The 13749-nt window shown below is 40.0% G+C and overlaps 1 protein-coding gene across 2 annotated transcripts in view; it reads left to right on the top strand.

The window, feature by feature from the left end:
• ctnnd2a (catenin (cadherin-associated protein), delta 2a) overlaps positions 1-13749 on the top strand; it is a 243303-nt gene that overhangs the window by 31161 nt on the left and 198393 nt on the right. For both annotated transcript variants that reach the window (XM_056433619.1, XM_056433618.1), the window contains exon 2: positions 5578-5708. In XM_056433619.1, the coding sequence (XP_056289594.1) occupies positions 5580-5708 (129 nt within the window). In that variant the 5' untranslated portion in view covers positions 5578-5579. The remainder of the gene's footprint in view (positions 1-5577; positions 5709-13749) is intronic.

The raw sequence follows: 13749 nt of genomic DNA, 5'->3' as shown, positions 1-13749 counted from the left end.
CAATTCTTTTTAAATTTTAAATTTGTCCTGATTTCCCTTCTTTCTTAATCCTACTTGTTGCAATCTCTCAATACAGGTTTGACAGTTTGATTACGGTGTGTGCATAGTCCACTAGGGGTCATGAATTGCCACCACTGCAAATAAAAAGAGAAAATATATTATTGTAAAAACAATAATTGATTATTAATGTCACCACTGCACATTTGATGAATAACTACACTGACACACACACACACACACACACACACACACACACACACACACACACACACACACACACACACACACACACACAAAGTGAAACATTATGATGAAATGTATCAATTTAATGTTGTAATAAACTTTTGCACAAATTATTTCTTCTGCAGGAGGTTTCAACCATATGTCACATCCCCATTTTGAACTAGTCACCACTTTTATTTAAGAGACACATACAAAAAAGACACATTCATCTCTGGTTTCCCTAAAATAATAGCTCCGCATTAATGATTAATCCGTTAGCATTGCTTATTACAACCATGTGAGACTTATCTGCCGGCCAGACAATTGCATCTAAAAAAGTGAAAGCGAGAAGAGAAAAAAAAGAAAGAAAGGATAGCTTAAGTTTAGAAGGGAAAGCAGGGCGGCGCCGCCGAGCCAATAAGGCTTGAAGTCAGACAGCTGACGGATCACAGGGTAGAGGGAAAGGACACCTCACTGAACTCAGAGGAAGGAGTATGTATGGGCCGAGTGTGTTTTTGGGTGAGCACGCACATGTTCATGTCAGGTGTGTTCAGCCGGAAGGGGGCAGGTGTTGAGGCCTGTCAGGTCATGGTGTGAGCATGGGTCAGAGGTGCACCTCCTGCCAAATCCTATGAGTCAAGGTGTGAGTCACCTCTGTGTTTGTACCAACATGCATGTGTTTTCTTCTGTGTGTGGAGCAGAAGTCCTTTTTTCAATAGCTCCTTTTCACAGCAGCCATTTTGACAATCATTGGATAGTAAACACAGGTGTAATTAATAATTATGGTCTCATTCTATTTCGGGTGTCTAAGCCGTTCCAGTGCGCTAGAATGCACACCTATATTTAGCCTGCAATGACATGTCAAAATGGCTGCTGTAAAATTGTGAGTAGACTATAAGTATAAAGTAGACCAATTGCCCACACATTTCGATATAAATCAGCAACCCTACATACAACCTGGAAACTAGCTGATGAGAGTTCTGTCATTTACGCCTTTAAACGGAATGCCAAAAGTAATTTACAAGCATATCTTTTTCAATCTCAGTTGCACCATTTGACATGTTTAACCTCAAGATAGGATCTCGTTTTTTTGGCCCAATGTCAAATTGATGTCCTGCCGATAGCTTGTCTGATCCGATACCCAACATTAATTTTGATTAAATATAAATGTAACAAAGTGAAATAACAGCTGTAGCCTTCTACATTAGGTTCACCTTATTCATAATGTGCTACATGAGCCAAAAAGAGCCACACAAAAAAAAATCCATTAAAATATGCCCAGATTGGCCCCAAAACCGGCTGGACAGTTTATCCACCACAGCATATATTCCACAGTGCAACTACCAAGATAATAGTAAAATGATTTAACTAAAGCTGTTTGCAAATGGAAAATGTGTAGAATGCTAATTATATAAATATAAATGAAGTGAAGCATTGATGCAGTAGGCAGATAATGGATACAAAAACTGCAGAGAAGCCAACGTGCAGAGCAACACAATAGTTATTATAATACAATAAGTACAACATGTTTGAATATACATTGCCCTTCAGGGTTTAGTTGTTTTTAAGCCTGAAAAGGAGACATAATATGTATATATTGAAGCATATTATGCTTAAAGTAAAATATAATTGACTGTAGAAATAAGCTTTGTTCTTAAAGGAACTCTGCCAAATGCTGGGTCCTCTACCATGCTGTCAAAATCTGGAGACTTTGTCCGAGATTTTCATGTCTTATCGAGGTCTGAGACAAATGAAATGTCAGGCGTCATTCGTACTCAGTTCAACGGCAAACTGCGCACCACTCAAATCAGCCGAATGCGCTGCAATTAAGTGTTTCCCCAGAGCTACAAAAGCCCCCTTCTGAGCTGAGCCTCCTGTTATATTGTACCCTGCAGGACGTACCGCATCTATTCAATAGCAGCTTGACGGTGCCGGCCAACAATAACCCAGGAAGAACACTGGGGAGGTGGAACATTGTGACATTTGATGGCGAACGTGTTGACACTTGGCACTGGGATTAACTCTGAAGCAGCCAATATACAGGGAACCAATTTTGTTATTTTATGAACACAGCACCTGTCTGGACACTAATCACAAAGGGTTTGCGCCTTCTATAAATATGAATCCCTGGCTTTCCTCGGAAAATAAATGGTTCACAGTGGTGCGTATTGTTGTATGCAGATGCAAAAAAACTTTTTTTCCCTTCTTTTTGTCTTATGATTTTAGTGATTCAGTCTTTGGCTATAATAATTCCCTTATTAAAATGATGATGTCAGTTTACTGAATATTTTGAATAAAGTGTCAGGAAGCCTTGGGATGGGCTGTCTGGCTCCTCAGTGTCAGTTAATGCAAAACAGTCCCTTTGAAAAGCAATAAGGAATGATCCATGTAACAGGATTAAACAGACAAAACAACCAGTGGGTGCATACATTGTGACAAAACAGGAGTAACGAATAACAACTGCATTTCATTTAGCTGCGCCAATGCAGGGTCTCCGGTATTGTGCGGACTGGCATACCGGCATTGCTTATTGACACAGCAAAATAGATCGAAGCCATTATTAATGTTATTAGTCACACCTGTGATTTTCCCGCCTTGAGAAAGATCTGTCATCCCTTTTTCCAAACACAGTAGGTTAAAGAGCTACAGACGTATATTAGGATGGTTTGTTGAACCAAAACCGAAACACCACAGCACAAAACTCTTGCCAAGGAGCTAGAGATTAAATTATTGATGGAGCATCGGTTCATTCACTGCATTGCCGGAGGTGTTCCACAATGAGTGTGAGGTGAGTCTTTCCTCTTCCCTCTGACTTGTGTATTTGGCTCATTCAGGAGACTGGCAGTCATCCAGCTGGTGTGATATGGTCTTTGCTGGGGTTCTGGTTGGTCAGGAGCCAAATTCAAGTAACTCAGCTCCACTCAGGAGGGGAGATGCCAGACACGGTCGTGGTGTTTGTCAATGAGAGTGAAAATAACCATCTGCGGGCCATCTCGCTAGCATCTTTTATTTACCGACACCACCCTGTCTGGCCTGCTGTCTGTCTATTTGCTAGCTGACTGGCTGATAGACTGACTGGATGTTTGATTTGCAGGCTGTCTGGATCTCTCACTGATTTTGTCAGCTGACTTGCCTGACGCTAATGGCTCACATTCCCTCAACGTCTGTCTTAATGGCTCGAAATGGCTTGACTGTTAATATTTTCTCTAAAAAAGCCTGCTTAAAATTGTAAAACACCAATGAAATATACGACTGAATTTGCACTACAGACATGGACATGCACCAATGTGTGCTTTCAGACTGAGTGGGCGTAACCAAAGCAGAGCAACTTTGTATCTCCCCATCAACAAATCAAAGTGAATTGCGGAGACTCGTGGCAAATGGCAAAGTAAGAGACTCCATTATCAAATCCCCCTCTCAATGAGTTCATTATTTAGTGTTCCACTGAAGCCTGGGCTGCTGTATTGACAACATCCCGTCCCCACGGTCTGTTCCCTCTAAAACTCGCAGGCCAATTTCCTGATATCTCTGACTTCATATCTCTCTCTCCCTCCCTGTGCTCTTAGATCAGACAGGAAAGAGGCACAGAGGCTTTTATTGATTATTTAAACGTATTTCAATTAATGATAAAGAAGCACGTTTTACATTTCAGGGGAGTTGTCAAATGAGCCAAAGAGAAAAGACATATCCATTCATGCAGGACAGATATTATTGGGTTACAGTTGGCAAGGTGGTGACTGGAGGTTGAAGAACCAAATGTTATGCTTTTGTTTGATTTTAATCTCAAGGGAGTCTCACTTCATTGAAATTAACGAGTCAGAGACACGCATCACTTTCCTCTATCCTGAAAAAAAGAAATGTAAATCGTGCTAAGTGGGGCATCACATTTTAATGAGTCTACCAGGACCCCTATTTGAGAAGTGACATACTTGCAGGGGACACAGGTGAGAAGTGTGATACGGTGTGTGTTGCAGACTAATTGCTGTATTTATTTAAAATTCAGACTTTGGTATTCAGTCCAGACCCCATTGTATCCATAGTTGTGTCGACGCAGTGGCAGATCTAGACACATATTCATGGGGTGGCAATATGGTGACATTAAGACTTTAAGCTTCAGGGAAGGCACGCATATATGTATGCTGATTTAATCTCAAACATTGACAATTTATATTTGCTCTGACAAACGTCCAAATAAAGATATTTCACTCCAAATGTTACATTACTGTGGAACACAAGTAAAGCATTGAATAGAAATACCAAAAGGTGGCATGAGAGATCAATAAAAAGTTGATTTCCCGAATAGGCCTATTCAGACATTTTTGCATGAAGAAAAACATATTTGTCAGAAGTGTTAATTGACTTATTTTTGTTTAACTTATAACCTAAGCATTGAATGAACAGTCACTGCATTGCTGATTTGTGTAGCGTTTGTTTGAGATCTGCAGAATCAGCAGTTTCAGAGATGTTTGTAGCTGCAGCAGGCAATCGGAGAAAAAATATCAATATTTCAATCAAATACGAATTACTTTTAGCCCTATAAAAAACCCCACACTTCAACAAAACATGTATTTCTAAAATATGGCAACGCTACATGCTGATTCAGGAGGTTCCACAGAAAGCTGCGAAAGCCATTGTTATGCCCATACTGGGTTTCAAACTAACTGGTTCTCGTGAGCTTCACCTATCAGCAGCATCAGTTGCACTCTTCCTGTCAACAGATTCATCACACCTTCACAAATATATGACAAGCAGCATCTTATGCCTGCTGTGAATGTGATCTTATAAGTGAGCGCTTCATCACAACCAACGACGGAAAAAGAAGTTCAAGAAAATGTATCTTTTGCACGATGTTGTTGAGCTGGATAAGATCTCACAAGAGCGAAACAATATATTACCTTTGTGGTCTGCACTGCATTGCAAGCCACATGAACTCTCATTGATGCTCTGTCATGTATGATATGCTAAATCAGCGTCCAGTTAACATTTTGTTTTGGGTGTATATAAAACAACTGTTACCTTATATCCAATAATCTGTCTTCCAGTCTCTCCAAATTGTTCTGTTTGCTTCTGCAATCCACAACTGGTGAAGTGCGTGCAGATTGTGTATGACCGCTTTGCTTATCTAGTCACCCATATTTGATTGCATTCTTTTTTGGCAATGCCCATAAGTGCAGGATGATTCCTCAAACATTTGAAATTGTAACAGAAGCTGAAGACGCTCTATGTTATTTAAACAAAGTGAACAACTGGATTGATACAGATGTTACCCATTTTTACTTGCCCATTTTTGTTTTCTTTTTTCTTAAAACTACAGCTGAATCATGGTTCTTCTCTGTGTTGGTTTGTTCCCATTAGCAATGCCGGTGCCCGAGCAGCCTGCGGAGCAGGAGAAGGGTGCCATGGTTGCCCCTGTGACGCCAGCCTCCAATGGAGCCCGATCTGAGGCAGAGACGACCTCCTCCATCCTCGCCTCTGTCAAAGAGCAGGTAGGAACTCCCCAATGTACATGTGTGTTGTACTTTCGCCGAACCTGGAATGTGTTTAACTTTGATAAGAAAGGCACATTTGGGCTTTTGGTTGCCCCTCTGGCTCTTTCCTCTTCACACTCCTCATAGTCCTTGAACAGCTTGCTTTGAAGAGGTTGTCACTGTTATTCTGGGAAAAAGGCACTCGACTGCTTAAAGTATTTAAAAGAAACAAAAGATTGATTACTGCTAAGGGAATACAATAGTGTAATGGATGGAAATGATCGAGATTAGAAGGCGAGAGCTGTAGCCAAGTAGACATAATTGAAAAAGTCATTAAAATAAAGGTAATTACTCGACAGGGAATGTTGGCAGGTAGCTGTAGCGGGAAGAGGTCAGGCAGTTGTGATGCTGTCTGTCTTCAAGTTGGGCAAGAGGGAAGGAAAGCAGGGCGTAGAGATAGGTGAAGGGGCCATGGGGTATGAACGTCAGGATGGATGGGTTGTTGGTGTGCGTAAGGAGAGAGTTGGTGCAGGACAATAATGTATGAAATGTTTTCCATTGGAAGTTTCTCATTAATTCAATTAGGGATTTGTGTTTAGCCTTGGACTCATTCGTTTGGTTAATGGAATTCAGTTTCATTTGTATTTAGCTCATCAGCGAGTTCAATACGCAATAGATTTATCATTTTGCCTATCTACATTAACATTGAAGTTCTCCTTAATCAAATTCCTCAACATATTCCATTCACCCTTACTGACCGAAGAACAATTGCTGATGGCAATTTACTTTTTTCTTCCCCCTTGTAAATGGCTTTAGTTTATTCTCTACATGAGAACCTCTAAATGCTCTCCCATTACTGAATCTCTGAACCCAGAAAGGTTGAGTCAGATCCATTCTTAGGACCAGATTTTAACCAGCAGCTCCATCTTATTGCTGGGAGAGCATGTGTACGTAAGTTACCCAAAAGGGAATCGACCACAGACATTTAGCCATTGTTAAAGCCTTATTTCCGTCTGCAGTGCGACGGCTCCAAGAAATACTACCGTGAGAAAAAAATATCTGAGCATTCAAAATAAGTTCCTTGTTCAGTCATCAAAAGGCAACACAAATACATTTGCATCTAGCTTTTCTACAACATTGGTTTTTTTGTTACAATAAGCCAAAGTAAGCCTTGAGGGAGGAACACTGCAGCCACTGCTGGAAGGTAATTTTCGGAATAAAGCCCCGAAAATGCATCAGTTCTCTAACATTCCTGAATCATTGAACCAAACCAGATTTATTTAGATCCATGCAGCTTTACTGATAACCACCATACTAATGCAACATTGATAGGTAGCAAGTTGAAAAAATAAGCAGACAATGTTTACATACTTTAAAGAAAAGCACAAAACAGTCCACAGGGTTTTTACCAGTCATGTTGCATCATGCCTCAAGCACTCGACAAACTGTGACGGGTATCTTCATGGAAGACACTAGTTTCTCACACGCGTGGCACTTGAGGGATTTCTGTCATTTGTAACGGCTGCTGCGTCATCACACCGTTGCGGTGGCGCTGTATCGCAGTCAGCACTAAGCTCTGGGAAAAGTGGCGCCAACACTGCAATGGAGGGAAAAAAGAACCGTCTGTTCTTTGGCTGGACCGGAGCAAAGAGGAAGCCATCCCTGTAGACATGGAAGTCTGTCACTGACTAAGTGACTGAGGGACATTACTCTTCCAAAATGAACATGCGACCCAGCGTGGGAACGTCTTTGGAAATCAGTTGGAAATCTATGTTTTTGTCAATAATATTTTGCCAGTGGAATTAAATTGGTATTTGATATTTATATCAGTGCGGTTATGCTCTTAGTCTCAAACCTGGTCATGTGATATAATTCATTACATTTTTGGAACTCATATTACTTGGACCACTGCATAAACTTGTCGATGGTCATTTAATATTCAGGGTTTATTTGAAAAAGATGCAACCACTGACTATCGCTATTATAATGTGGCCACAATTGAGCACACTGGCCGTACAGGACGGTACACATGCACTTGTGTGCGTATCATCCGGTTGCTACCACCCCTGTCTCATTTTGAGCCAGAAGAAACCTGGTCCACTCTCGCTTGTCTTTCTCTTTGGAGATGTTGTGGAAGCAACTGGATATGGGGCTCATTTGGTATCATCAGGAAACAAGGCTAAATCTGTTACTTCATAGCTTGCAGTGAGGAAATTCACAAGACATTCTTGCTGACGGATCCTTGAGCCAGGTATTCAGCCGCCGGGTGCTCCGTTGGAGCTGATTATTGGCGAGCAGTAAAAGACAATGGCTCATACTAAATAGTTACAAATGAAAAATGGCTCTGCAGTAACTACAATAATGTTAAGACACAATCATTTGAAACTGATGATCAATTTAATTTTAAAGATCAGAGGGGAAAGCAAACTATTACTTCTCCACATATAATATTTTGACTGTGTCCAGTCCTCGCTTCATAATGTCTCTGCACCAGACAAACCAAAATGTGTTTATTGCATCAATTGTTGCATTGATTTTGTTTCTAAAAAATCCTCTATAATTATTAGTGACCAACAAGCATTTGCTTCAGATTCCATAAACCTTTAAATATACTTCAAAACAGTATTGATACATTCATAATTGCTATCAACAGGAAAATATTTTTTTTACCCCAGTTGCTAGAATTTCCGGATTTTAACAGCCTCCCTCGAGTCCATCCACCTGCATTGTCGCTCTTTTGTTTGCGGTCCCAAAGTGTTGCTCGTAGATACGGTAGTTTGCATGTAGATTGATACGCTTGGTTTAGCAGATTTATTTGCACAACACCATGATATTTCATGAATAATACATTTCCACACTGTGCACACATTTATGTCTGCATATCATAATTGATGGTATGAAGTGTGGCATTATGTCATAGTTTTGATATGTTCTTCTAGCATATTTTAAATATAGAACATAATTTTCATTGATTTCCACACAGTGTGTAATAGATGCATGATGTAACTGTGATAAAAGGTTAACTCTAAATATAGCTCTCACATCCTCTGTCCAGGTGCATGCATGTATGTGTGTGTGTGTGTGTTTGTGTGTGTGTGTGTGTGTGTGTCTGCATATTACTCCAGTAACCCAGCAGGCCCTCTCCCATTGCGGCACATCACCACACACCTCTCTCCATGATGATGTACCATCGAGGATGCACACATGGCTTGGGTGCCATTTAATAGATGCCATCTGTCTGCTTGTGCATGTGTGTGTGTGTGTGTGTGTGTGTGTGCGTGTGTCTGTGTTTCTGGTAGTTAAGTAGAACGTGACATGTGATATGTTTATGTTAAAGGAATTATTTACTCCCAGCCCAGTTAGCCCTGGGGTTTATTCAATTATTTTAATGCTGATGACATTGGGTAAATGCGACACAATTAGAAAGAGAATCGGTTTAACAATTAATTTATGCAGAGGTAAGTCCGAGTACGGAGAAGAAGCACTCCTAGGTTTATAGAGGGACATTTTAGTTAGTGATTTGACTTTATTCAGCCAAAGAAGTAAAGAAACACACTGCATTAATGAAAACACAAGGACGCAACACCACCGATACCTACCTATAACTTAATTAAATTATTGTTGTTGTGCTTCACAAAATACACTTGCAGATATTTGACTGCACTGAAGCTTCACTCATGAGTCGGCTACTGTAAATCTAATTGTTCATACAGGACTGACAGTAAAATTAGACATTTCATCTCTCTCAAAGACAAAAAAAATACACTCAACAACATAGATACCAGTGAAAGAGAATAAAACAGAATATTATCCATTTTACACCAACATTCATAACTGCACTGCACGAGGTATAAAACCTACTTATGAGTGACGGCAGTAAGCACCTTACTTACTTGGTCTAGGTTATACAGGACAAGCTTTTTATGAAACAGTTAATCTGAACTACAACAGAACAAGACATAACATTAACACAGAGCAAGACTGAGCTGTTTAATCTTAAAGGTACCGTATCTCCTACTATCCAAGTCAGGTATATAGTGTGGAAAGGAGAATGCATTTGTTCTTGTCACTTTTGGTATGTTTCCAATAGTGAAAAATGGCATCCCAAAAGTGCAGAGGATGCAATGGGCGACAATTTTATTCAGCGTTTTGGCTGACTCGGAAAGAGGCCGCTTGAGGCTGCAGCTGCAGCGGGGAGGATGTGGCCCGCGGGGACTCTCCAGAACCTGAGGTGCTGACTGCAAACCCCAACTCGTTATGCTTTTCCTCAAATTGCCGTCCAATGTCAACCGAAACGGATTCGTTCTGCTGTGTATGTTTGCGTGGGCACTTTTTATTGGATGCCGTCGCTGATGACAACCCCGAGAGAGAGAGAGAGAGAGAGAGAGCGCCTTGTGCTAGCTATAAAAGAAATGGGTAAAAAAACAAGATGGCTGGCAGATAATAATAGGATTAGGAAGCTGGACAGTCAATGAAGTGAAGACAAAGTTGAGAGATTTTCTTCATGCAGCCAAGACAGACTCTATCCTGGATGTGTTTATTTATATACAAATCACCAACTTTCAACAGGCAAAGAGATTGTGACACTTAAACAGCTAAACAGATGAAAGGCAAGCTGACCGTGTCAAATGCAAGTTCTCTCGACACCAGTCAAAATACCTACCGCGAACAGCTCTGGTAAACATGCCAACTGCACCATGGACCGTGGCTGTACTGTAATTCCTTAAAGGGCAAGTTATGTGGACCTCTAAGGTGTAGTAGTGGAGAAAGAAATTATAAGACTGGAGATAGAGACAGAGAAAGTACGGCTGAAAAAAAGGAAATTGCCCTTGAAATTCATCTATTCGATCAAAGGGACAGCTACACAGTTGCGAATGACAGCGTATTCATGAACAAATAACTAATAGTAATACATACAATGCTTTAGTTAATCAAAGCCGCTACAGGTGCCAATTACAGGTCATTTCAGAGAGAATGAGCAGCTATTGGCTGTTCTACAAATACAAATCCACATGTCCGTTTGGTCAAAGCCTGACTAAATGGTGGAATATGCTGCAGGGGAAGTTGCTATTCTACTACAGACAACAACCGCTTACACTGCAAAGCAATCCCCAAAAAAGGAAGACGGACGAATCAAAAAGAGTCAAAAATGGCAAAAAAAAATTAAGCATTTCAAAGATGAAGAGAACATGTTGCTAATAGCTTAGCCCTTCACTCACGACGACCATAGCATAATCTTCTCTCCATCTCTCTTAAAGCTTAGTCGTCAGCGTGAGCTCATAGGAAGCAGAAGGTGAAACCATTAGAAACAGATTCTCTCCATTTCTGAAAGACGTTGACGATTTTTGAGTTCGCCAGAGCCCAAATTCACAGTATGTCATCTCAAAGGGCTTCACAGGCCAACACGTTAGAGAAACAAGATGGGAATTGTCATACGATTGCAACTATATGACGGCATCAGGATCACAATAACGATCGGGAAGACGATTAACATGAATTACTAGTACAGGTTGACTTACTGTATAACGAATAATGAATGAAACTAGATCCTAGTTCTCGTAAAGATTACTGTATAAAGCGTTTGCATATGCCCCAGCTTGTCTTGTTGAATTCTGTTATTTTTATTTACACACAAGTTATATTGTGTTTTCAGAAATATACCTTCAAAAACTAAAGGTGAGAAATGTATTACCCATATTTAAAAAATGTTTTACTTTATTATGCTGTACTATGATATTTATAAAATACTGCACGCTGTGAGACACCAGTAATCCACAAAGGGGTCAAATTAAATAAATATGCTTCATGCAACATTTCCTTAATCTCAGATAAATGTCAACTGGCTTTATACCTTATGATATTTTTCATATTTAACAGCGTCTGTTGTACAATCGGAGCCATTTGAGTTTCTCCAGATGCTTTGCAGTGTGTTGCATCATGTCTTGCCTCAGGAGAGCTCCACAGCGACCAATTTAACCGGTGCTGATTTGCTCTACAATCTATCAGTTTTTCTGCATATTTTCGTTTCATCGAAGCTAATGTCCTGCTCTGTATCTGGAATAAGCCCTGGCAGTTTAACCTTGTTTGTTGCTAAATTATGATCTGCAGGTAGTTCATGTTTTGCTTCTTTCCTCACTGATACTGTGATATAATGATTTCATCTATAACTGGTTTAATGAAAGCTGTTATATTTTCTCCCAGCGGCCAACTAATCTTTCCTGAGAAAAATACTCTGGTTTAAAAGAGGTAATGCTTTCTTCATCTCCACATTTCATCATCTGGCCAATTTATTATTTTCATATTACGTTCTATTATTCATAGATTATGGCCATTTGGTGTGATGGGTTGGTAAACAATTATGCAATCTTTAGAGCCGGAGAACGTCGGTAAACATGATGAGTTATAGAGCAGTCACAGAAAGAAATCTTTTGGAAGAAGAACACTTTTTTAATGTCTGGATGCTGTCTACTTAATAAAGTGAAATGAGATTAGTCTTTCACATTGATGATGTAATTATTTTGTTCTTTTAGTTATTCTTGCTGAAAAGGGCTCTGGCTGTTAGTTGTTCACCTACCTTTTAGCATGTTTCCCTACAATGTGTTTTCTTTCTTTTTCTAAACGATGAAATTCATTCTTAGTTGACTAACTCATACGATTTTGTTGACTCATCAATGAGCTGATTTAATCGACTGTAAAACTGAGTTTCTTCACAAATAACCACACAAAAACACCACTGTAAAATGTGTTTATTCATGTCTTCATCATATGTCCATTGACAATGTTTCTGTAGCCATCGCTCTCCTTGTCAATGTTATCTTTGACATAAACTTCCTGTTCCACATTTACACAAACACGTAGCACTTTTCTGCACGTTGTTTAACTACATTGTGTTGCTCCCGCTTTGAGTGTGTTGCACGTGAGCTGAATGTATCCATAAGCCACTAGCGTTATTGCGGGTTCACATCAGATGGAGGCTTTTTAATTTCCAAAGGATCACGGTCTTTTTTTAGAGCCAAGAGGGTAATGTATTCTATCCTCTAGCCGGCCCGTTATTCTCCAGACTCCTTTTCTTTGCAGGAGTTTGAATGAATTTCATTGGCCTTTAGAATGAGCTGAAAACGTTCCTCTTATTAATTTGCTCTCACAAAGCTTAACCACTCTTTTGGTTATTGACTGTACATATTTTCAACACACAGGAGTTGCTTTTGTGCCGGTGTTTGTGTGTTGTTTGCAACTTGCTCTGAAAGTACATTTGTGTAGTTGAGAGACTTGGCTGCCTCACCTTTTCACACAGCCTCTCCTTTTCTCTTTCTTTCATCCATACTATTGCTGCGGTTGATTGCTGTGTTTTTCAGATGTGACAAATCACTCTGTTTCAGGGTCAGAGTGATGTGGAAGAAACAAATCCTCCCACACGCCCACAGCTATCAAACAAAGCAGCTAACGATTAACCTTGTGTCTCCTGAAATTGTCACAAACACGGCGGAAAGAAGTATATACCAGTTCACGGCAGTTAAGAAATTATCAGACAGGATTCGAAAGGTTTTCTGAAGTTTGTGGAAGCAGAAATCTATGACATGGAAGACTATGTAAACCTTCAGTTAGGGCTGGGTTATATGGACAAAAAAAATCACATCAATTATATGATTTGATTTGATTTCTCCCTTAAAGACACCTAGCTTTTCTCAAAACAAAGAAATTATGATGTTTCACCAACCCTCATTGTTTGAATTTACAATAGATGCTGGAAGAAAGTTGGATTATGAAGAAAAAAACTAAAATTAAAAACATGTTATTTTAAATTTACAGCGCATTCTTCTCATACCGATAACTGTTCGTAAGCGAACCTTAGCAGAACTGGCGCTGTCACAGTGCTACACTCTCCTCCGATTCGGCGGTGTGGCTTTGAGATGCTGGAATATGTTAGTCATGCCGCTACTTTTGGTTGCCCCAGACTTTTGATAAAACTTTAAAGCAGACGGTGTGTTCTTTCAAGGTCGTTGAGGAGCTGTTTTTTTTGGAACAACCTCCTCACTCTCACGCTGCCATGCTGATATTT

This window comes from Pseudoliparis swirei, chromosome 16, assembly GCF_029220125.1.
Source record: "Pseudoliparis swirei isolate HS2019 ecotype Mariana Trench chromosome 16, NWPU_hadal_v1, whole genome shotgun sequence".
Taxonomy (NCBI): Eukaryota; Metazoa; Chordata; class Actinopteri; order Perciformes; family Liparidae; genus Pseudoliparis; species Pseudoliparis swirei.
Note: the sequence above shows the minus strand (reverse complement) of the source record. Positions and strands in the feature narration are given on the sequence as shown.